The following is a 23,312-nucleotide window of genomic DNA, read 5'->3' as shown; positions in this document are numbered from 1 at the left end:
AATAGGCAGTCTAGGTTCCAGGTGCCAAAGGCTCCAGAAAACTGGTCAGGTGAGAACGTATGTCAGCCAGCGCAGAGAGGGAGTCAGGGTCAGGGCAGCCAGAAGCCAGGCCAGGTCCCTACAGGCTCAGAGCCCCAGCAACTGCCCTCCCAGGGTACTTTTAGGGCATGGAGAAAAGCAGTGCCTCCTGGTGGAAGGAAGGTCACAGGCACCAAGAGCAGAAGAAGGTAGGAGAGTGCAGAGGAGGCAAGTATAGGGACCTCTAGGGCTAGTTGGGGGTGTTCAGAGCCACTTGAAAGTTTCTGACCCTAAAGCCCAGTAGGCTTTTCAAACGGGGAAGTGTGTGTGGTGGGGAGCAGTTTGTTCTTTCATCCCCTTGCCCTGGCTTTGTTATCCCAGAGCAGAGGGCAATGGGCTACAGTAGAGGCAGGCTGGTGGAGCCTACCTGGTGGCAGGAAAGTCACCGTGGTCATCCTTATGGGTGGCCCAGTCCGACAGGGTTTCCAGTAGCAAGATGAACAGGATCAGTCCCAAGTCCCTAGTGGAAGACCAGCACACAGACTCCTTCCTGGGTGCCAAGCTCAGGTAGGCCTGGGGAAGTTGCTGCTTAGGGACTAAGGGCGTGGAGATCAAGTAAAGGCTCCTAAATGACAGGCCAGTTCGGAGCCATGCCCTCATCTTCCAAAGAAACACAATAGGCACTGAGCACTGCTGAGAAGTAGGGACTCCTGGCTCCCACCTGGTCATGTTGTCTCATCTCCCTTACTCGCCTGGTACCCTGTCTTCTGTACAATGGAAGACGTATAATCATGTCCCCACCCTCTTGTCTGGGACTGTCACAAAGATAAAAGAGATCAGTATAGGAAGTCTGTTAGGCTCCTGGAAGAGAAGCACTATACTAACATAAGGTGTTATTAAAGTGAAGTGTTTGTACACTGCAGATGAAAGGCAGCAAATAAAAAGCCTAACCATCACCCTCCCCAGGGAAACGGTCAACTGGCCATTAGGGCAACAGAGGGAGCACCAGAGAAAGGAGAAAATATCCTTCCTCCCTCCCTTCTGTTCTTCTGGTCGGTCTCCCACTTGGGGGTGACTGGGCAAGAGAAGCAGGTGTTAATAAGGCTCCAACTTGTGCTCCTGAATCTGGGGACTGTGGGATTAAACACAGTCTCATCTTTCCTGTGGTTTCACAGCCTCCTGCCCTTCCCATGGAGCCCATCCTAGGGAACAGAAGCACCGTGAGGCTTTTTATGTCAACTCTGGCCTCTAAGCTAGTCTTACCTAACTGCTTTTAAGCAGGGTCAGATTTACAGAGGAGGATCTGGCCCTTCTGCAAGCTTGTGTGTCTAAGACAAAGTTTTCACTCTCCTCTAGAGCCCTTCCTAATCTACCCCTGCCTTCACCTACCTTCTCAAAGGTTGTCTGACTTGCTAAATGGAACAGCCTTCTTTAGAAGGAAAAGCAGAAGTGTGGTTCCAGGGACAACTGTCAGAGACAGGGTTCGAGCCCTGGGCAGAAGACTGTGGAATAGTCCTAGCCTTCCCCAGAGATGCTTTATTACATGGTTTCATCAGTCATCAGTGATTGGATCCTATGCCCATGCAAAGAGACAGGAACATTGTGTTGTACACGGCAGACTGATCCCCTTTTAGCAATGCAGTCAGATGGGGCGGGGACGAGTGGGTGCTTGGCTTCCCTGCCCGTGGGCAGGTTCTGAGATCCCAGCTGACAAAAACGAAAGCCTGACAAACCGGGAGGAAGGAATGTTCAAGAATCAGTGACCTCCATGTTCTGCAGCTGGCTTTCTAGGGGGACATCTCTTGCTGCCCCTTTCTTTTTGCTGCCCTCATGCTGCTTCTTCTGCTTCTTTGATGGCTCCTGGTCAATGGGGGCAGGCTTCACAAAAGGGATCAGTTCTTGGAGACCTGGAAGAAGAGAGCCAATCAAATAACCTATCGTATCTCAGGAGTCAAAGCCCACGGACCTCTGGGGAGAGTTCCACAAGACAATGATCCCTATGAACAAAAGGGCACCCACGATGGCAACTGGTTTCATTAATTCTTTTCTTCCCCAGTCTGAATTTTAGCTGCACTTGAATGTCATACCTGTACTGGCTACTCTTTCAACTTTGCCCCCTGTAACGCCTAGCACCAGAGGATAGGCAGAGTTTGGGAACAAGAAAAGCTGGTACATTCTGAAAGGGGCTTGCCATGCAGAAGAGTATGAAGACAGAAGAGAAGGAAGATGGCCGGGCAGGGAGTTTTACCTGGCGGCATGAACTCCTTCAATTTCTCAGGCACAACAATGCCCTTCTCTGTCTGGTAGTTCTCCAGGATGGCGCAGATGGTGCGAGTGGTGGCGCACATCGTGGCATTGAGCATGTGGACAAACTCTACCTGTGAAGACAGGGTCCCCACAGGGAACACGAAACTCAGCCTGGTCTTACTCATGACCAGGAACCACCCACTCAGCCAGACTTCCCAACTGTAGATTTCCAAATCAAAATCATTATTGATCTTTTTCTGGATTTGAATTAAGATTCCTTAGGTCTCCATGAGCGACAAGTGGTAGGCCCCAGCAAATGGAGGAGAGCCAGGCCCTTTAGGGGGAGGAGGAAACTAACAAGGGGCCTCTCCCTTTTACCCCTTTCAAGTCCCTTCAAGACTTGGAAAACATTAGGGCCTGAGAATTGGGTTTGAAGAGATAAGCCTACAAACCCAGACCTTCTTTGGTGAGAGGGAAGACACTACCTTCAACTTGTTTTCTATAGACAAATGGCAATTATCCTTTATCTGGAGTCACAGAAAACAAAGTCCAAAAGAGAAAAGCTAGAATTACCTTGTAGAATAGAGCTAGATTCAGGTTTCTATCTAAAAGGACTCAGGGCACCTGGGCGGCTCAGTTGGTTAAGCATCTGACCTTGCTTAGGCCATGATCTCACAGTGTTTGTGGGTTTGAGCCCCGTGTCGGGCCCTGTGCTGACAGTACAGAGCCTGGAGCCTGCTTCAGATTCTGTGTCTCCCTATCTGCCTCTCCCCTGCTGTCTCTCTCTCTCTCAAAAAAAAAACATTAAAAAAAAATTTTTTTTAAAGGACTCAGTCCTGGGACGCCTGGGTGGTTGGGTAGTTGGGTCTGATTATTGATCTCAGCTCAGGTCATGATCTCACAGTTCTGTTTCAGGAGACTGAGCTCCACATCAGGCTCTGCACTGACAGCATGGAGACTGCTTGGGATTCTCTCTTCTCCTTCTCTCTGCCCCTCTCCCATGCACGCGCACACATACACACACACACACACACACTCTCTCTCTCTCTCTCTCTCTCTCAAAATAAATAAACTTAAAAAAATACATACATACATACATACATACATACATAGACTCAGTCCTGATTCAGTAGAAGTCACTTTCAGGTTCCCTTTTTGGTCTAGACTGAGAAGCTCAGATTTTCCTATGATGCTGGGATAGAACATACTCCAAGGACTGAGAAATAAGATGGACCTATTCTGCACAAGGGCCCTATTTCCTGCCTCCCCAGGGGCTGTTTACCTTGTCCATCATCTTCTTGGTTTGCCCGTATCGGATTCGGAGCCGGCGAGCCTGATAGTCTGTGCAGTTAGAACAGGAGACTAACTCACGGAAGGCTCCGGAGCCCGGAAACCAGGCCTCCAGGTCAAGCTTCTTACTGGCAGCATGATTCAAAGAACCTGTAAGGGAAAACCCCTAGAATTCATGAAGGAGGGATGGGATTTCACAAGACTGACCTTTAGCAAACCTGCAGAATTCCTTAATTTACATCCTCTCCCCAGAAGTGAAATCACGCCCAGATATTCTTATCACCAAACACTCCCAAGTGATAAGAGTGTGATGTTTTAATTAATGTAGCAATTAATTGGATCGTGAGCTATTTTGCTCTGTGTGGCAGCCCTGCTGGTGAGGGTGGTGTTTGTGCGACGCGGGAAAGGGATGCTGATACCTGAGACAATATTCACAATGTGGTAAGGGATCCCCAAAGACTGGTAGAAGTCCTCTGCGGTAGCAATCATCTCTTCAAACATCTCCCATGACTTGTTGTCGTGTGGTGACGAGTAGACAAACTGTTCAATCTGCAGAGGAGGACCCAAGGAGACCGTGACGACAGGACAGGGCTGAAGCGGGAGATATCTTTGCAGTGAAGACCTCTTCCCACACCCCTGGGAGTCAGGTGAGGCTGGGGCCCAACATGAGGTTGGCGCTGGATTGGACTGGGGCCGCAAGAACAAATGCTACGTGGAGCTCTTGTCCTGTGCAAGCCAGGTACTGTTCTAAGTACTTTATCCCATCAAATAGTTGAATCCTCACCGCAGGCCTAATGAGGGACGTGCTATTATTATCCTCCTTTTGCAGAGGAGAAAACTGAGCACAGAGAGGAGAAGCAATTTGTTCAAGGTTACACAGCTGCTAAGTGTTGGAGCTGGCGCTGGGACTCAGGCAGCCTGGTTCCAGAGTCTGTGCTCACAGCCACTCCAGCACGTGCTTCTTAGGCAGAAACAGATGTACGCGGCGAGAGAGAAGAGCGAAGCTGGGGTGGGTCCGAGTAACATAGATCGTGCCTCTCCTCTAACCACCCCGGAGAGATGCATGGAAGAAGGGTCCTACTCCTCACCCTGACCTGACCACTCACCTTCTCAAACTGATGGACTCGAAAGATGCCGCGGGTGTCTCGGCCATGGGAGCCCACCTCCTGGCGAAAGCAGGTGGACAGGCCGGCATACTTGATTGGCAGATCCTCGGGCCGCAGCCACTCGTCCCGGTGCAGAGCAGCTATAGGCTGCTCTGATGTGGCAATCAGGTATTTCTCATCATAGGAGTTGTCATCTGACTTTTCACTGCCTTTGCCAATCACCTGTAGGAGGAGGGACCTCTATTAGTTAAGAGTGAGGGCTGAGGACCTCAGCTAGAAGAAACCACAGGGAAGATTTGAGTGATGGGATGGGGAGAACTGACTTCAATCCCTGCCTGGAAGTGAGCAGGGGAAGCTAAAAAGACAAAAGAGGGAACAGGTCACTCCAAAAGGGGATCCCTAGCAGAGATCAAAGAAATGCAAAAATTAAAAGGAGGTAAGATATTCTGATAATATTTTGTTATCTATCTAATAAGTGAGACCTTTATGAATAACGTACAGTGGCCAATGACGGTTGGCTGTGCTGGCAGCAATATAAATGAATCCACTTGCCAAATGTTTGTTAGGTGTTTACGAAGTGCCAAGTTTGCCACTGCTGGGCAAAAGGAGACCCGGGCTCTGCTTTCGGGGTGCTTGTGAGTTAGTCTAGGATTATTCTCCTTGAAGAATCACTTTGGTGTTCAGCTGAAGAAAGTAACGCAGAAGAAAAAAAGGTAGAAACAGGGCAAAGTTCATTGTAACATGACTTAATGATGGCAAAAAAGGAAGCCCCCCCCTAAATATTTCAACAAGGGAAGAGCCAACAATCCTACATCACAGCCATGTAATATTATGTAACCATTAAAAAATGATGGTTATGAAGACCACGAAGTAACACTGAAAAATGATTTTGATGTAATGCTGAGGCAATCTATATACATTGTGATTAGAAGTAGTGGAAAATGATAGATGTATGAAAAAAGCCCCCAAAAGGATATTAAAAATGTCAACTGTTGTATTAGGAATTGGGAAAGATGATGATTTCTCCCCATCATTTCCAAACTTTGTCATGTAGTATTATTTTAATTTTAAAAAAAGGAGGGAGGAAACTTCCTCTGGGTTAGTGCTGGGGGACCCGGAAGACTACGTTGCTACTTGACCATGGGAATTTAGCCTCTTATGAGGCTACCCACATACAACGTAGAAAAACTCCAGAGCTATGCAGTCTAATACAGTATAGCCACTAGCCACCAATGGCTCTTTAAATTAAATTAAAATTTTGGGGCGCCTGGGTGGCTCAGTTGGTTGAGCGTCCGGCTTTGGCTCAGGTCATGATCTCGCAGTCTGTGAGTTCGAGCCCCGAGTCGGGCTCTGTGCTGACAGCTCAGAGCCTGGGGCCTGCTTCGGATTCTGTGTCCCCCTCTCTCTCTGCCCCTCCCCCACTCATGCTCTGTCTCTCTCTGTCTCAGAAATAAACATTAAAAAAAATTAAAAAAAAATTAATTAATTAAATTAAAATTTAGTTCCTTGGCTTGCACTAGCCACATTTCAAGTGTTTGATGGCCACATGTGGCTGGTGCTGCCAAACTGGATAGTAGATACAGAACATTCCCATCACTGCAGAGAGTTCTACTGGACAACGCTGCTCCAGAGAATTCACACACTGAGGTTATTAGGCAAGAAGTGCCAGCCCAGACTCTCACTACTGAGACCCGTGACTCTCCCTGTATATAGATCCAAGAAGCATCCGGAAAAGAGAGGGAGGGAGAATGCAGGAAACATAAAGGGCACTTGCCACCTAGTGTGCCTCTCATAATCCTCCGTATAAGCTTCTCCCTGGTGTTACCTGAAGGGCATCCTTCTAAAGCTCTGTTAGTGATTATCCAATCTTGGGGTTGAGATAAGGAAAAAAAGAAAAGAGAAAACCGGTTTCAGCTGATACATGAACACATTCCTCTCCTCATTAAAAGAAAGAAAGAAAGAAAGGGAAGGGGCTCCTGAGTTAAGTGTCCGACTTCCACTCAGGTCACAAACTCATAGTTTGTGAGTTCGGGCCCCGCATTGGGCTCTCTGATGTCGGCACAGAGCGGGCTTCGCATCCTCCGTTCCCACCCCCCATTCTGGTCCTTCCCAACCTGTGTGTGTGCACACGTTATCAAAAATAAACCTGTAAAAAATTTTAATTTAAAAAAATTAAAAGAAAGAAAGAGAAGAGAGGCAGGACATCAAGGTTACACTAATGATCAGAGTTTAGAAAACATTTTGCTTCCCAATGCATCTTGAATGAAAGCCTAACTAGAAGTCATCAATAGGACCCAGTGGGAAGAAGTTCTAACTATTCAACTCCTCTCTCTACCTAAGATAAGTCAAGCGAGCCCAAGAGCATTGTCTACCTCCTTCCCAGTAGGAGCAAAGTGGCCCCCTTCTCACAGAAGGAGGACGGGGGACAAGTGAAAAGTGGACTATGCTGTGAGGGGCAGCTGTTAGCAGAGACACTCTAGAAATTCTACATGCTAGGCAGACTGCGGGTGCCACAGCTGGTGTTGGAGTCAGCTCATCAGAACGACCCTCTGACTCTCAACGTGAATAGCTCTGGCTCTCCCTGAGATGGTCCATGATTGGGAAAGAGGCACAACCCGGAAGCCACATCCATCCCAAGGAAAATATGTCTCACCCTCCAGAAGCAACTAGTCTGGGGCTAGGAGTAGGAGGATACAGGAAGATCAGCCACTTCTATAATTTTCTTTTGTCCCAAGCACTCAAAAATGTGCTTCTTTTCAAAGCCCATGGTATTAAAGTATGCTCAATTTAGATAAATCATACAGATTATCTGGGGAAAGATAATATAGACTCTATGAATGCACTGTCCAGTATGGTAGCCACTAGACACATGTAGCTATTTAAGGTAAAATTTAACAAAGATTAAAATTGTACTAGCCACATTTTAAGTGCTCAACAGCCATGATACAGAATATTTCCATCATCGCAGCAAGTTCTACTGGTCAGCACTGCTCTGTATCTTTGAAGTTAAACGTTGTAACTTAAGGCATTCTGCCACACTGCCCCAGGCTTACTCACCTTATACAGTTCTTCGTCAAACTGGCTGAGCTGTGCCACTTCCTGCATGACCTCCTTCCTCATGAAAAAGGGAGTATAAATGGGAGTGTAGCCCCGACTCCCCAAAGTGCGAAGGGCATACTGGATGAGCGCCTGTTCCAGGAATACCAGGACCCCCTAAAGGAGCAGAGACACGGCACTGTGTGATTGGGTTCTATCGCCATCATGTTTATCTGCTAGAACTTAACACTCAGAGGCAACTGGGAACACACAGGAGGCCAGCAAAGACCATGAACCCCAACAGTTGACCCAAGAGATTCCTTCTTAACATCAATGCCCAGCACATCATCTAGGCACACTGTAAGGAGAAACAAAGCGAGGCAAAAAGGATTCTTTGTCCAGGGTGCACAGGAGGACTTTCTTGCAGTAACTCTCACGACACTGGACTCATGTGTGTATGGAGAGCATGTTTATGTGTGTGTATATATGTACAGTATCTCCAAAATTATTTCCCCATGTTCCTCTGGAAGTCTTCCCTGAATTTATCTGCCCTCTGTCCCAACTACTCTGGGTTTGTTGCCTCTACCTACCTGTTCTCATAGTCCTCTGGGCTTATTCACACCCCAGCACTCATTGACTTGGGCTCAACTTTGTTGTCTGCTGGTCCAAGTACACTAAGCTCCTTAAAAGCAAACTGTTGTGATTCAGTCAGTGCAACATATATTCATAACAGAGGGTCACTTCGTGGCTTTTGTTCTAGGGGATCCTGATAAGCACTTTCCTGGCTCAGAAAGAGAACTGCATCTACTGCCAGTAAGTGTGCAGAAGAAAGGCAAGAACAAGTGCTGGATTTGTGGGCTTCTTTAAGTAGGTTATGTTTTCTGCACATATTGTTTTTAGCTCCTTTTTTATAATCCCATCGCTATGGGTTCCTGACTCTTACCTTCAGGAAGTACCCTCGACTTCCAGCCACCACAGCCCCCTTTTCGCCTTCAAAGCCATCTACCATCACCACCAGGTCCACGTGAGAGTACTTCTTCCTGACCGTACAGTCACCCCAGATCCTCTCGACTTTGTTGTCTGCATCCTAAGGAAAACAAGAACAGGAGAGAAAGATGCACAATCACTGAACCCCGCAACCTCCACCTTTCCACACCCCATTCTAAGAACAACCTAGAGCTTTGTGAAACTACTGCTGAACTCAAACACTAGGCTTTGGTCATTGTGTACAGAAAATAGGGAAGGGAATTTGCTAGAGAATCTGTGCTCAATAGAGAAATAATAATTCACAAATTCCTAGAAGCAATTATAGCCATGGAACTGAAATCATGAATTTCTAAGAGGTCTTTTTCTCACATTTTTTTACCCTTTTAAAGGACTCCTAGAAAATCCGCAACAGGACAACCCCCTCCCCCCCAATCAGCATTGCCTGGGGTGCAGAGGAGAATGTAGATTTTTTTTTTCCAGGTTCTCATTGGTCCTGGGGCCACACGAGGGCGGGCTCAGGGCCCTGACCTCCCGAGTCTCCCACCCCAGGCAGCAGTGAGTTTAACACTCGTTCACCAGGGAATGAATGAAAGAGGCACAGATGGGCCTAGCCACGGCTGGGGTGTCAGGGAACAAAGGCTGGGCTCAGAGCAGCTTTGTGCTGGGGAAGCTCCCACTCAGCAGGAAACTTTTATCATGCAGATTTCCCTTCAACCTGCAGCTTCTCAGCAGGGTGTGGGTGAGGGGTGAGGTTGATTTAGCAGATCCCTCCCACAGGACCCGCTGCTACCACGGGCAACACGCAGTGGAGGACAGCAGCCCGATTTAGAAGAGATTTCTGTGCCAGGAGTCTCCTCCTACCTGCTGTCTCTGCTACTTCCCGATCAGACAAGGATCTGACTCTTTCAATTCTCAATTGGTGGGCAGAGTGAATTTTACAAAAAGCCAGCTTCTGACACAAGGCATATTATACAGAGAGTGCCAGCATTTCCCTGTCCTCCTCCCGCCCCGCCCCATCCCCAACAGAGGCGAGCAGTGGAGGCAGCCGCCTGCTGTGACACCCACACCTACCTCGTCATTGCTGATGGGCACAGAGGGATGCAGAAGGTTCCCTATCTCTCGGAGGTTCTCAAACCGCTCTGCCTCCAACTTTACCCGCTCCGCATCACATTTTAGGATGGCTTCATCAATGAGGAGCCGGACTTTTTTGATTTGTGAGACTTTCAGGTTCTGTAGATGAACAGGCCAGGCCAGTACTCAGGCCACAGCAGGTCAAGGATACAGCAGGAATAAGATTCTGCTGCCCTATTGTGCTCTAATGACAATCCTTGTGACAGCATTTTAAAAATTAACAATGAAGGCGTTCAAAGAACCAGTTTATCTCACACACACACACACACACACACACACACACACACACACACACACAATCTTGCCCTTAAAAACTCTTTGGCATTTTCTTTTGGGGTACCTAAGGCAGCGATGGATAAATTCTGGCCATTCTTCTCATTCCAATATATCTCAGGGGTTTTAATATTGTAGCTCTTGTAACAGCTCTTTCCCTTAACCTGTACTTTCTAGGGGTGCCTGAGTGGCTCAGTGGGTTGAGTGTCTGACTTCAGCTCAGGTCATGATCTCACAGTTTATGAGTTCAAGCCTGCTTCGGGCTCTGTGCTGACAGCTCAGATCCCAGAGCCTGCTTCAAATTCTGTCTCCCTCTCCCTCTGCCCCTCCCCCTGCTCACGATCTGTCTCTGTCTCTGTCTCTCTCTCTCAAATAAACAAACATTAAAAAAAAAAAACAACTTGTACCTTCTAATATTCCTAATTAAAACAACTTAGCACTCTTACATACTACATTTAACTGTTCCCTAGAAAGATTATAAATTTGTTAGGAGCAAGAGACCCTGTCTTAAGCTTATTTTGTATTCCTTCTTCCAAGTGTTTCAAACTGATTTCTTGGGGCTGGGGAGCCCTTAGCAGGTTGGCCTGGACAGGAATAGCACCCCCAACCTAGCCCTTCAAGTGCAGCAACTCTGCTTTTGTGTATTTATTCCCTTGCTATGCTTTTGTGTTACAGGTTTTAAGAAAAGGTTCGATGACTAAAAAACTTGAAAATTACTCCCCTAGGTTCACTGTTGGGAATATTTAGCGAATTCCAGCAGACTGAAAAATTCCTGGACTTTGTGAAAACAGGTTCTATAAACCAAACATAGCTCAATTCCTTTTTTCTCTTCTTCCTACTCTCAACTTTTCCATTCCATCTGTCTCCATCTCTGCGATGTAACAAACACTCAGGTGGAGAGTACAACAAGAGCGGACGGGGCCACTTCCCGCTGCACACATTCAACGGTGCACAGTGCTATGTGGGGCAGAGTGTGAGCACTTGCTTGTCTGGGAATAAAGTTACAATGAAAGAACAGAAATCCAGCCTAGAAAAGGAAAGGACAATAACTTACAGCTAAAGTGTCTGCAGTGAGGTCATCAAGATTTAATGCATCCTCTGGAATGGACTCATCCCCCACTGGCTCTTTTTTCTGCAGGGACAACAAAACAAAACAATATATTAAATGAAAGAAAAATTTTGACATAGTTTTAGAAGCGCACACCAAATTAGTATATAAACTAATCTAAAAGCTGCAACACATAAGAGGAAAATTTAGTAAACTGGAAGTGAGAAATCAAAGTTTCAAGTCCTTATTCTACCACTCTCTAGCTTTTTGATCCTCGCCAGATCAATTAACCCATCGGGGTCAGAGGGCTGACACCAACAGGAACGTAAGAAGAATGTCTGCCCTGGACATGAGGGGTTATGGACACCAAGAATGTGTGAAAATGCTCATACCATTGCTCAGTGGTGGGGCAGGTGCCTGGGTGTGAATTTGTGAATTCTGGTCAACTTGCTAAGAACAATCCCAGCGTTGAGCACCGGGGGTAAAGGGAAAAAATGGATGTGATGATAGAATATTAGGATGCCAAGGAAAACAAAATTTTTAAGGAAAAAAGTCACCAAATCTGGAACTAAGTTTAAAGCAATCAATGCAGTGTGGCAAAACGGCAGAATGTGCCCAGGGCTAGGTTTTCTCCTCTCTGGTTTCTCTTCTCCTGTTCTTTATGATAGTCTGCCAAATCGTTTCCAATCCTTGCCCAGAGCCATGAAGAAAATCATTTTAGGAGTCAAACTCTTCCCAAATGAAAAGCAGTATGGGACACCTGGGTGGCTCAGTCAGTTAAGTGTCTGACTCTTGGTTTTGGCTCAGGTCATAATCTCTTGATTCGAGTTTGAGCCCTGCATCTGGCTCCACACTGACAGTGCAGAGCCTGCACTGGATTCTCTCTCCCTCTCTCGGCCCCTCCCCCGCTCACTCTCTGTCTCTCAAAATACATAAATAAACTTAAAAAAAAAAAAGAGCTAGGGGCACCTGGGTGGACCAGTCGGTTGAGCGTCTGACTTTGGCTCAGGTTATGATCTCATAGTTCATGGGTTCGAGCCCCGTTGGGCTCTGTGCTGACAGCTCGGAGCCTGGAGCCTGCTTCGGATTCTGTGTCTCCCTCTCTCTCTGCCTCTCCCGGGCTCACACTCTCTCTCTCAAAAATAAATAAACATTAAAAAAAATTAAAAAAAAAAAAGGAGTTAAAGAAAATTATCAAAGGCCATTATAACAGGATATGTAAAACCTCAGCAAAACTTGCACAAAAACAAGGTGAGATTCAGAGCCTGTTTTACAACTACAAATCATGTACAATATCCTAAAGATTTCTTTAAATTCTATACATAAAACAATAAGCAATTACATTTATACAACCTCATATACCACTGCACAAAACTGAGTCATAAGAAAGAACCAAATCTTTCGAGGGTAAAGCATAGAAATCCTTTAGATTTATTACACAATCACATACACCAAAGTGAAAAGCCAGGATGCTAACCATAACTCACATCCTTCAGTGACTCAAGCAAACTCATCTTAAAAAGTGGCTAAAGTCCAGGGGCGCCTGGGTGGCTCAGTCGGTTAAGTGTCCAACTTCAGCTCAGGTCACGATCTTGCAGCCTGTGGGTTTGAGCCCTGCATCCGGCTCTATGCTGACAGCTCAGAGCCTGGAGCCTGCTTTGGATTCTGTGTCTCCCTCTCTCTGTCCCTGCCCCATTCCCACTTTGTCTCTCTCTCAAAAATAAACATTAAAAAAAAAAAAAAAAAAAAAAGCAGCAAAAGTCTGAAAATACCAGAATGAGTTTTGTTAAGTACAAGCATAGACTACTGAGGTAGGAAAAAATGGCCTCAAATCTCAAGGTTTTCCATATCGAGTAGCCAAGATAGGCTGAGGCTCCTTGCTATCTGATAATTCCTCTGGGTAGCAAATTCAAGTTCCGAGTTCAAGTTCTGGGCCTGGAACTAACTTACGATGTGATTTGAGGAAAGCCCCTTAATTTCCTAAGCCTATTCTCTTACCCTATACTCTAGGTTTGCAGCAAATTTCAAAACCAAAATGAGATGTACACAAAAGGTTTTTCAATACTTTCCAGCACTATACAAATTAAAGCCCTAAGACCATTCTAATGGACAGTAAGGGAGAACACTCGTTGCGGGACTACAGTAAAGGGATCTAAGAATGCCACTGCAAATGAAAATACTTCCATCTTCTTGCTAGGATAATACTTGGCTGACACTATATATACGCCCCAAAGAATACAGACAGGAGCATACACTGGAATTAGCATAATTATGGGGCCTCTGACATGCAAATGATTAAGCATCATGAGTCCCAAAGGAAGAAAACTATATGATCATTGATACCAATTTCCACAGCCAGTCACAAGCTGAAAGTGTAACAAGATACTGTTAGAGAGAAGGATTCAGATTATCACGAAGTGTAAGGTGCTAGAATCTGGAAGAACTCTTTTTGTTATGCTCTTTACTAGCTCAGGTTCCAAAATTTCATGTTTTGGTTTAGTTTAGAGGTTTACAACTTAAAAATGAGACAGATTTTAGGGAGCATTTAATATGTTTTTTAAATATGATTAAGGGGATGTGGCGCTTGGGTGGCTCAGTTGGTTAAGTCAGACACTTAACCAACAACTCAGGTCACAATCTCACAGTCTGTGAGTTTGAGCTCTGCATCGGGCTCTGTGCTGGCAGCTTGGAGCCTGGAGCCTGCTTCGGATTCTGTGTCTCCCTCTTTCTCTGCCCCTCCCCCATTTATGCTCTATCTCCCTTTCTCTCAAAAAGAAAAGAAAACATTCTGGGGCACATGGGTGGCTCAACTGGTTAAGCATCCGACTTCAGCTCAGGTTATGATCTCACAGTTTGTGGGTTCAAGCCCTGGGTCAGGCTCTGTGCTGACAGCTCAAAGCCTGGAGCCTGCTTCAGATTCTATGTCTCCCTCTCTTTCTGACCCTCCCCTGCTCAGGCTTGGTCTCTCTCTCAAAAATAAACATTAAAAAATTTTTTTAAAATAAATATAACAAAACTTCAAGAAAATTTTTTAAAAACGATTAAGGGGATAAGAGGACTTTTTTTTAAATGAGTAATTCTTTCATTCTTTTTTTAAATTTATAAAAGATTATTTATTTATTTATTTATTTATTTATTTATTTATTTATTTATTTTTGAGAGAGAGAGAGAGAGAGTGCACAAGCACCAGCAGGAGAGGGGCAGAGAGAGAGGGAGACATAGAATCCGAAGCAGGCTCTAGGCTCTGAGCTGTCAGCACAGAGCCCGACGTGGGACTTGACTGCACAAACTGTGAGATCATGACCTGAGCCGAAGTTGGACATTCAATCGATGAGCCACCCAGGTGCCCCGAGGATATTTCTGAAGAAAGATTAAAAACATCAACTATTCTGGATACCAAAGCAAGCCCAAGCTGAAACTTAACATTCTCCAAGCAAGGAAAGAGTTTTTGGATGAAAACCAGTAACTACTTGCCCTCTGTTGTTACTTGCACTTGCTGAAGAACTACAATGTTGTAGGCATTGTACCAGGTTCTCCACATTTAAAAACTTTAGTTCTTCCAGTTCTGTTCTGTAGGTGAATGTTAACACTGACATTTCACAGATGAGAAAACCGAAGCTCAGAAGTGTACTTGGCTGAAGCCATACAGCTAGCAATCCAGGATCTGAACTCCTTATCTGTGCTCTTTTCATTAAACACCACGATGACACTGAGACAAAGAATCTCAAGTCCACCATAAGAAAACCTTCCTGGCATTGTAGGTTGAGCTTAAGAAATAACTGGACAAGGGGCGCCTGGGTGGCCCAGTCGGTTAGGCAGCCGACTTCAGCTCAGGTCATGATCTAGCGGTTCGTGAGTTCGAGCCCCATATTGGGCTCTGTGCTAACAGCTCAGAGCCTGGAGCCTGCTTTGGTTTCTGTGTCTCCCATTCTCTGCCCCTCCCCCACCCACGCTCTGACTCTGTCTCTCTCTCTAAAAAATAAACATTAAAAAAAACTTAAAAAACAAGAAATAAGTGGACAAGATTACTGGTGGAATTTATATTCTTATTATAAGAACAAAATAGACAATGGGGCGCCTGGGTGGCTCAGTCAGTTGGGCGTCTGACTTCGGCTTGGGTCATGCATGATTTTGCAGTCCGTGGGTTCGAGCCCTGCATCGGGCTCTGTGCTGATAGCTCAGAGCCTGAAGCCTGACTAAGATGTTGTGTCTCCCTCTCTCTCTCTGCCCCTCCCCCACTCACACTCTGTCTCTCAAAAATGAATTAAAATGCATTAAAAAAGTAAAAAAAAAAAAAAGAACAAAATAGACAACAAATGAGCAATGTGGCAAGAATCTTATCTTGCTGCAGACTGAATGTCTGTGTCCTCCCAAAATCTCTATGTTGAAACCTAATCCTGTGTGATGGTATTTGGAAGTGGGGTCTTTCAGAGTAAATTAGACCATGAAGGCAAAGCCCTCATCAAAGAGATTAGTGCTCTCCTTATAAGAGACCCCAGAGAGCTCTTTTCTATCATGTGAGGATACAATAAGAGGCCTGCCTATGAACCAGGAAGCGGGTCCTCACCAACATGGAATCTGCCAGCTCCTTGATCTTGGACTTACTAGTCTCCAGAACTGTGAGAAATAAACTTCCCTTGTTTTTAAGGCGCCCAATCTATGGTACTCTGTTATAGCAGCCTGAAAGGACTAAGACATATCTGAAGACAGAAGATGGACTCACCTTTCCCTGAAGGTGCCTCTTAGTTCCCTTCCCCACTTCCTTCTTTTATTTTTAAAATATTTTCCCCTGGTAAGAAATTCAGTATCTCCTAGAATTAGGTACTAAGAATTAAGTACCTCCTAGAATTAGGTACTAAGTTAGACACTACATGAGGGTTAACCAAGAGCAAGATGAAACCCCTCTGCTCAAGTTCTCAAGGCTGTTACCATTCTCTCACCTTCATTTTCTCCCCAATTGTCTTGCTGCATAGGTTCTTCAGCTTGTTCAAGTTGTCTGCCCGAAATCGGCCTGAAGAAGAAAGAATCCAAGAATATACCAAAGACATGCACATAATTAAAACATCCCCCTCTCTTAATCATGGACCTTTACGCAGAGCTAAAGGATCTCATGAAGCTGTGAAATCTTACAGCTTTAGAGCCCCCAATTTAGTTGGCATGTAGTGGTGACAATAGGATTACCTCAGCATTTGATGACTAGGAAAAGTCCCTTCTGGGACTGAAATTATAAAGTATCACAAGCTGGATAATGTCACAGTAGAATAACACATCTGAGAAACCTGGAAAAAACTCAAGTAACTATAACTTGCTCAATTATCTTAAAATCCACTTAAAGAAACTATGTGATATGCGCTAGACTCTAGAAAGAGGGCAGTCTTGTTTCTAGTCCCATGAACTTGTGCCAGAAATGGTTAATGTTATTCCCTTTGCTCTGACATAAATCTCACCTGCAGCCTTGAGAGTAAGTTTCTTAAATTTTTTTTTTTTAATGTTTATTTATTTTTGAGACAGAGAGAGACAGAGTGTGAGCATGGGAGGGGCAGAGAGAGAGGGAGACGGAATCCAAAGCAGGCTCCAGGCTCTGAGCTGTCAGCGCAGAGCCCAATGCAGGGCTCAAACTCACGAACCATGAGATCACGACCTGAGCCGAAGTCGGATGCTCAACAGACTGAGCCACCCAAGTGCCCTGAGAGTAAGTTTCTTATACTTTAGTTTCTTTTGGGGAAGACAGTGCTCTAATCAGCCTATAGGGGTACTGTGGCCCAAATTAGCATGTCAGTATTGTGGTTCATTAGTCTAATTAGCAAAAGTTGGACCACTTGAATCTAAGCCTGAGTAGCAATACAGCAAAAATCAAGTTTTTGATAGGTGAAATGATGACTAGAAATGAGACAGCACCTAGGCAGCTATTTTCTAAGGTTTTGCTGAACTTGAACTAATAAACTTCAGCACAAAATGATGTAACTACTTTCTCATTCACTTATATTGATTAGAGAGATAGGAACAGAAGACTGGTCACCAGGGTTGGAGGGGAGAGGGGAAAACAGAATGGACTACAAAGGGGCAGTGAGAGGGTCTCTGTGGTGATGGAACCGTTCTGTCCTGAGTGTGGCAGTTGTTATACAAACTTACACATGGGATAAAGTCACATAGAACCACACACACACACACACACACACACACAAAGTGCATGTAAAACTGGTGAAATCTGAATAAGGTCTGTGAATTGTGGCAATGTCAATTTCTTGGCTTTAATATTGTACCAGCTATGCTAGATGTCGTCATTGAGGAAAACTGGGTGAAGGGTACACAGGACCTTCTTATACTATTTTTGCAACTCCCTGTGAATCTGTAACTATTTTGACATAAAAAGGTTTTAAAATTTTTATTTAGTCCCTATTTGCAAGGCCCTATGTTAAGTGCTGGCAATATAAAAGAAAATATCATGCTAGGTGTTGAAAAGAAAGAAAAGACAATTAAAAATAATATAACAATGCTGAATGTTTCAATCAATGAATATAGCATATCCCTTCATTATCTTTAATTTCTCAGGAATGTTTTGTAGTTTTCAGTGCAGGGATCTTGAACATCATTTATTAAAAGTATTCTAGATATCAGTGCTTTTTAATTATTATTTGTATCTAGAAATATCATTGGGGCGCCTGGGTGGCTCAATCGGTTAAACATCCGGCTTCGGCTCAGGTCATGATCTCATGGTCCATGAGTTCAAGCCCTGCATTGGGCTCTGTGCTGACAGCTCAGAGCCTGCAGCCTCTTTGGATCCTGTGTCTATTTTTGAGAGAGAGAGAGAGACAGAGCGTGAGCAGGGGAGGGGCAGAGAGAGGGCGACACAGAATCTGAAGCAGGCTCCAGCATCTGAGCTGTCAGCACAGATCTGGCCCAACGTGGGGCTTGAACTCACAAGTGGTGAGATCATGACCTGAGCCGAAGTCCGACGCTCAGCTGACTGAGCCAGGCACCCCAACATAAAAAAATGTTTTTAAAAATTAAAAAAAAAAGAAATATCATTGATTCTGTACATTACATACAGTGATCTTGCTAAATTTAATTCTAATAGTTTAGATGCTGCATACACAATCAAGTTATCTGCAAAAAATGACCACTTTAATTCTCTTTTTTACTGAGGTATAATTGACATATCTTACATTAGTTACATGTACAACATAATGATTTGATACTTGTATACACTGCAAAATGATTACCACAGTAAATCTAGTTACCATCTGTCATCACATTCTATTCCAATCCTTTATTTCTTTTTCTTGCCTTGTCTAGAACCTTGCCTTGTCTAGAACCTCTAGCATGATGTGGATTAGAAGTGGTGATAGCAGATATCTTTGTCTTGTTCCCAACCTCAGGGGAGAAGCATTCAGTACTTCATCATTAAGAACATTAGCTATAGGCTTTTTGATAAATACCTATTATCAGATTAAAGTAGTTCCTTCTATTCCTAGCTTGCTGCATGGGAAAAATGAACTTGATCTCTATCTCACATCATACACCAAAACCAATGTGAGATGAATCATCCATCTAAATGTGAAAGGCAAGGTAATACAACTTCTAGAAAAAATATTGGAGAAACTCTTCAGGAACTTGGGATATGAAAAAACTTCCTAAAAAGAACACAGGAAGCATAAACTATAAACAAGAGATCAATAAACTAGACTTCATAAAAATTAATTTCTATTCATTAAATGACTGAAAGAGTGAGAGGCAAGTCACAAACTGGGAGAAAATATGTGCAATACATACATCTGACAAGGTCTTATATCCAGAATGGATAAAGAATTCCTACAAATCAATAAGAAAAAGACAAACAAATAATAATTGGTCAACATCCTTGAACAGACACTTCTTAAGATAGGCTATCCAAGTACTAAGAGGTTTATGAACAGGTGCTCAATATCTTTAGTCATCAGGAAAATTCATATTAAAACCACAATGAGATACCACTACAAATCCACCAGAATGGCTAAAATTAAAAAGACTGCCAATACTAAGGGCAAGAATGTAGAACAACTAGAACTCTTCTTTTGCTAGTGGGAGTGTTCACTGCTATGACTACTTTGGATAACTATTTGGTAATATCTACTATCTCTAAACATGTCCCTACCTCATGATTCAGCAACTCTACTCAGGGGCATATACCTAACAGAAATGAGTGCTTATGTCTACCAAGAGACACACAAAACAATGTTCATAGCACCTTATTCATAACACCCTTAAATCGGTAGTAATCCAAATGGCCATCAGTAGAACTGATTGGAGTATTTATATGATGATTGGTATATTTACATAAGGGAGTACTGTACAACAATGAAAAAGAACCAACCACTGCTCCACATGAAAAGATGGAACAATCTTATAGGCATAATTTTGAGAGAAAGAAGGCACATACAAAAGTGTATATGCTATGTAAACCCATTTATATTAAGTCCAAAATCAGGCAAAATTAATTTATGGTGACAGAGGGCAGAATACTGGTATTTTTGGAAGGGGCACGAGAGAGACTGCTGGGATGCTGCGAATGTCTTTGATCTTGATCTGGATGGTGGTTACACAGGTATACAGATTTATAAAACCTATTAAGCTGCACATTAAAATTTGCATACTTTACTGAATATATTACATCTCAATAAAAATAAGCTTAGAAAGGTTGTATATCAAAATAGTGTAAACGCCACAGCAAGATACATGAGATACAGAGAACACTCAACAAATGAGGTAGTGCTATGGGAACAGAGTTGGTTTAGCAAAGAGGGCTGATGGAAGTGGGGGCAGCAGCCTGGTAAGGAATATTCCAAGAAGAGGCAACAATCACAGGTGTGTGAAAGAGCATACAGGTAGCATAACAAGGCTAGAACAAAGAGTGGAGGGCATATGTTGGAGAGTGACAGAAGATGAGGCTAGGAAGACATGTGGAGCTTTGTAAATTATGTTAAGTAATTTGCATTTTTATGCTTTAGGGCAACACTGTCTGATATGGTAGCCGCTAGCTACCTGAGGCTACTGAGGATACGAAACATGGCAAGCCCAAATTGAGATATACTGTACATGTTAAATATACATCGGATTCTGAAGACTTGTGAAAAAGAAAAAGGATGTAAAATATCTCAGTTTTTATACTGATCACATGTTGAACATTAATTTTTTATATATTGGATAATTTAATATCTTGCTAAAATTAATTTCCTAGGGCGCCTGGATGGCTCGGTTGAGTGACCAATTCTTGATTTTGGCTCAGGTCACGATCCCAGGGTCATGGGATGGAGCCCTGTGCCCGGCTCCGTGCTGAGTGTGGAGTCTGCTTAAGATTCTCTCTTTCCCCACTGCTCCTCTTCCCTGTTTGCGCACACTCTCTCTCCAAAATAAAATTTTAAAAAATTTTAATTTCTTGTTTTTCTTTCCCTTTTTAAGTGACTACCAGAAAATTTACAATCACACATGTGGCTCACATTATATTTCCATCAGACAGCGCTGCTTTAAGGTAAGAATGTCACTGCAAGACTTAAATCTGGATGTAAAATGATTAGATTTAAACTACAAAAAGATTACATGTTCTGGATGTGGCCCTGCACTAGGTGACTCTGGGGTGAAGCTGAAAGCAGTTAGAAAGTTCTCCCAATGAGAAGGACCTGGCTTAAGGCATGTGCAGTAGGGTTAAGTGGAAATAACTTCAACAGTTGGTAAAGAGAAATCTCGTGCAGGAGTGCACAGGCTAGATAGAATTCCTGTAATTAGTAGCAGATTTCAAGATACACTGAAATATAGTTGCTTTGGAAATAGTCGAGACAAATGCTCATCAGATGTCCAAATGTGTCCTTGCCATATTACTCTTTATTAAAAAGAAGAAATCGTAGTTTGAATCCTTGGAGTTAGAAGAGTTGTGGTCAACTCTGATGTGACACTATGACTCCAAGTTGTATCAGACATCTATGTTCCACACAAAGCCCTCGTGGCAAGTCTTGCAAGTCTACAGGCAGACAAATAGGTATACTTGTGAAGCCTGCTGTGTCCTCATTCAGGGAACATGATCTGGGTTTTTAATGTGGCTCTGGGTTACAAGTCCTTGTTGCAGCCAATAACAAAAGAACCCCAACCTCTGGTCTGAGGTTCAGACGTAAAAGAACCTCGATGTAAGATCTGTTGATGTCCAACTTGGGCAGCCAGTGACTTGGGAAACATCATGAACTTTTGGCTGCAAAGAAAGTATTAGGAAGGGATGTCGGGTAGAAAAGAATCAAATCAACAGGCATGTTGAAAATAAACTACATAAACTGTTTTTCATACAGAAGGGCATAGTGGCCTGAACAAAGAAACTATTTGTGAATTCAATAAACCTTTGTCAAACCCTTGCTAAGAACCAGGTACAGTGCTAGGTACTGGGATTAAATGTATACATGTGTATATGTATATCCTGTATGTATATGTATACCCTAGCTACTAGGACATACAGGTGAATAAAACAACCTTGTCCCCAAAGAACTCATCCCTTTACCACATATCCACTCATCATGTAAGGGACAGAATTTCCTGTGAATGTGCATGTTATAGACAAGAGACTAACACATTCAAAGTCTTTAACGGCTGACACAAAATCTGATACGTCTGACTTCTGATTCAGTAAAAGTGTCCAGTCTAGTTTTTTTCTTCCATTTAATTCCATTGCAACTTAAAAATTCAGATTTACATGTGAATCGGTGGTGGGATCTCACAGTCAAATACCACATTAGAATGAATGAGACTACAGAATTAGCAGACAACAGGAATTAATTAAATACTCTTTTCCTACCCTATACCCTGATAAATTTAGGAAAATCAATTTTCCTAATAGAAATCCACCACATTTTTGGATAGCAAGTGCCTTTGCAGCGTGCTGTCATAAAACCTGGCCCTCAGCTGGTTGCAGACCTATTGCATCAGACAAAAAAAAAAAAAAAAAAAAAAAGAGTCACATGTGCTTGACAGCTTCCGGCCAATCAGTGACTACTCCAGTTAATCCAGGCAGAGGTTGATAGGCAGAGGGTTCTCTGGTTTTATTTAGCTTCACGAAAGATGCCCGGATCAGTTCCAGGTTCTAGACCAACTCTGCTAACGTCTTTTCCGGAAAACTTGCACGTATCACAATTAAACAGCCTTAATAGTTACAAGCTTGTTCTTGCCTCACCTCGCTTCTCTCCCCATGTCCGGTCAACTACGGAAAAGTCTTTCCTCGATTCTTACAGGTATGCCTGCAGGTCAGAGGGATGACCTTCCCCAAAGCTCGGAGATCTTTGTTTTTAGCCAGGAGCGGCTGCCTAAGTCTCAAAATACTTCCAATATGGGTGGACTGAAACTATTACGCTGCAACCGTGACTCAGTCTCAGGCTGGAGCCTTAGATCCTATCAAATTAGAGGGACACCACTCGGGGCTTACGGAAGATGAGAAAGGGACCTAAAGCGACCAAAGACAGGTGTTAGGAAAGGGGACCTTCCCACCCCAAACCTCCCGCTCTAGCTTTCTTCTGGCTACCCTTGCCGCAGGAAGACTTGACAGCTCTTGATGCGCACGCGCCATGCTCCTCCCCAGACGACCAGAGAGCCGCACAGAGCACGCATGGAAGGCAGCTCCCACCACCCGGGCGGAGGGAAATGGTGGGACGGTCCCGGCTCGCCCCGTGCGTTTTAGGGGATAGTGAGAGCCTCGGAGTCACCGCAACCAGGGAGGGGACTGACGAGGGGCAGAAGCTGTGGTCTCAGGAGCGGTAACGAGATCAGAGAGATGAAGTTGGTATTAGAACCGTGGGACACCCTGAGCGTCCTGGTACTTACATCGTCGCCACTCGCCGTCTGCCTTCACCAGCTGATCTACTAGTCCCGGGTCCTTGAAGCGCTTCTCCTGCGTCTCTCGGATGAGGGCTGGGTCCCCTCCTTTATCTACCCGAAACAAATCCAGATCCAGCACCATCTTTCCTGCTCTCGGGCCACACTATGGGACGTGAAGAACGTATCACCGCAACCACTGACCGCCGCACTGCGCCGGCGCGCTGACCCGCCCTCCCCGCGCAGGCGCGGCCGGAGGGCGCAGGCGCCCCCTCTCGGCCGGAAGAAGCTGTGTCGGAGACTGGGCCGCGGATAGGAAGGTGGAGTGTTTGGGCGTGGGCTTTTCAGGTCGT

The 23,312-nt window shown here is 44.4% G+C and overlaps 1 protein-coding gene across 1 annotated transcript; it reads right to left on the bottom strand.

The window, feature by feature from the left end:
• Positions 1–1,495: 1,495 nt before the first annotated feature.
• SARS1 (seryl-tRNA synthetase 1) lies at positions 1,496–23,104 on the bottom strand. Its single transcript, XM_027058428.2, has 11 exons — positions 22,969–23,104; positions 16,077–16,147; positions 11,143–11,220; positions 9,756–9,914; positions 8,641–8,784; positions 7,719–7,874; positions 4,662–4,883; positions 3,975–4,104; positions 3,548–3,705; positions 2,267–2,396; positions 1,496–1,925 (listed from the first exon to the last, which is right to left on the bottom strand). Exons 1-11 carry the CDS (start codon positions 23,102–23,104, stop codon positions 1,768–1,770), a joined length of 1,542 nt encoding a protein of 513 aa, XP_026914229.1. The 3' UTR covers positions 1,496–1,767.
• Between the last annotated feature and the right edge of the window lie 208 nt (positions 23,105–23,312).

Source organism: Acinonyx jubatus, chromosome C1, assembly GCF_027475565.1.
Source record: "Acinonyx jubatus isolate Ajub_Pintada_27869175 chromosome C1, VMU_Ajub_asm_v1.0, whole genome shotgun sequence".
In the NCBI taxonomy this organism is placed as follows: domain Eukaryota; kingdom Metazoa; phylum Chordata; class Mammalia; order Carnivora; family Felidae; genus Acinonyx; species Acinonyx jubatus.
The sequence above is the reverse complement of the archived record's forward strand: the minus strand, read 5'-3'. Positions and strand labels throughout refer to the sequence as shown.

Excerpts from the sequence above, each read along its gene's own strand:
- SARS1 (XM_027058428.2), bottom strand. The coding sequence starts at position 23,104 with ATGGTGCTGGATCTGGATTTGTTTCGGGTAGATAAAGGAGGGGACCCA. Across the intron at positions 16,148-22,968 it reads AGACGGCGAGTGGCGACGAT|GCCGATTTCGGGCAGACAAC; the intron begins GTAAGTACCAGG and ends TTTCTTCTTCAG. Across the intron at positions 4,105-4,661 it reads GAGTCCATCAGTTTGAGAAG|ATTGAACAGTTTGTCTACTC; the intron begins GTGAGTGGTCAG and ends CCTCCTCTGCAG.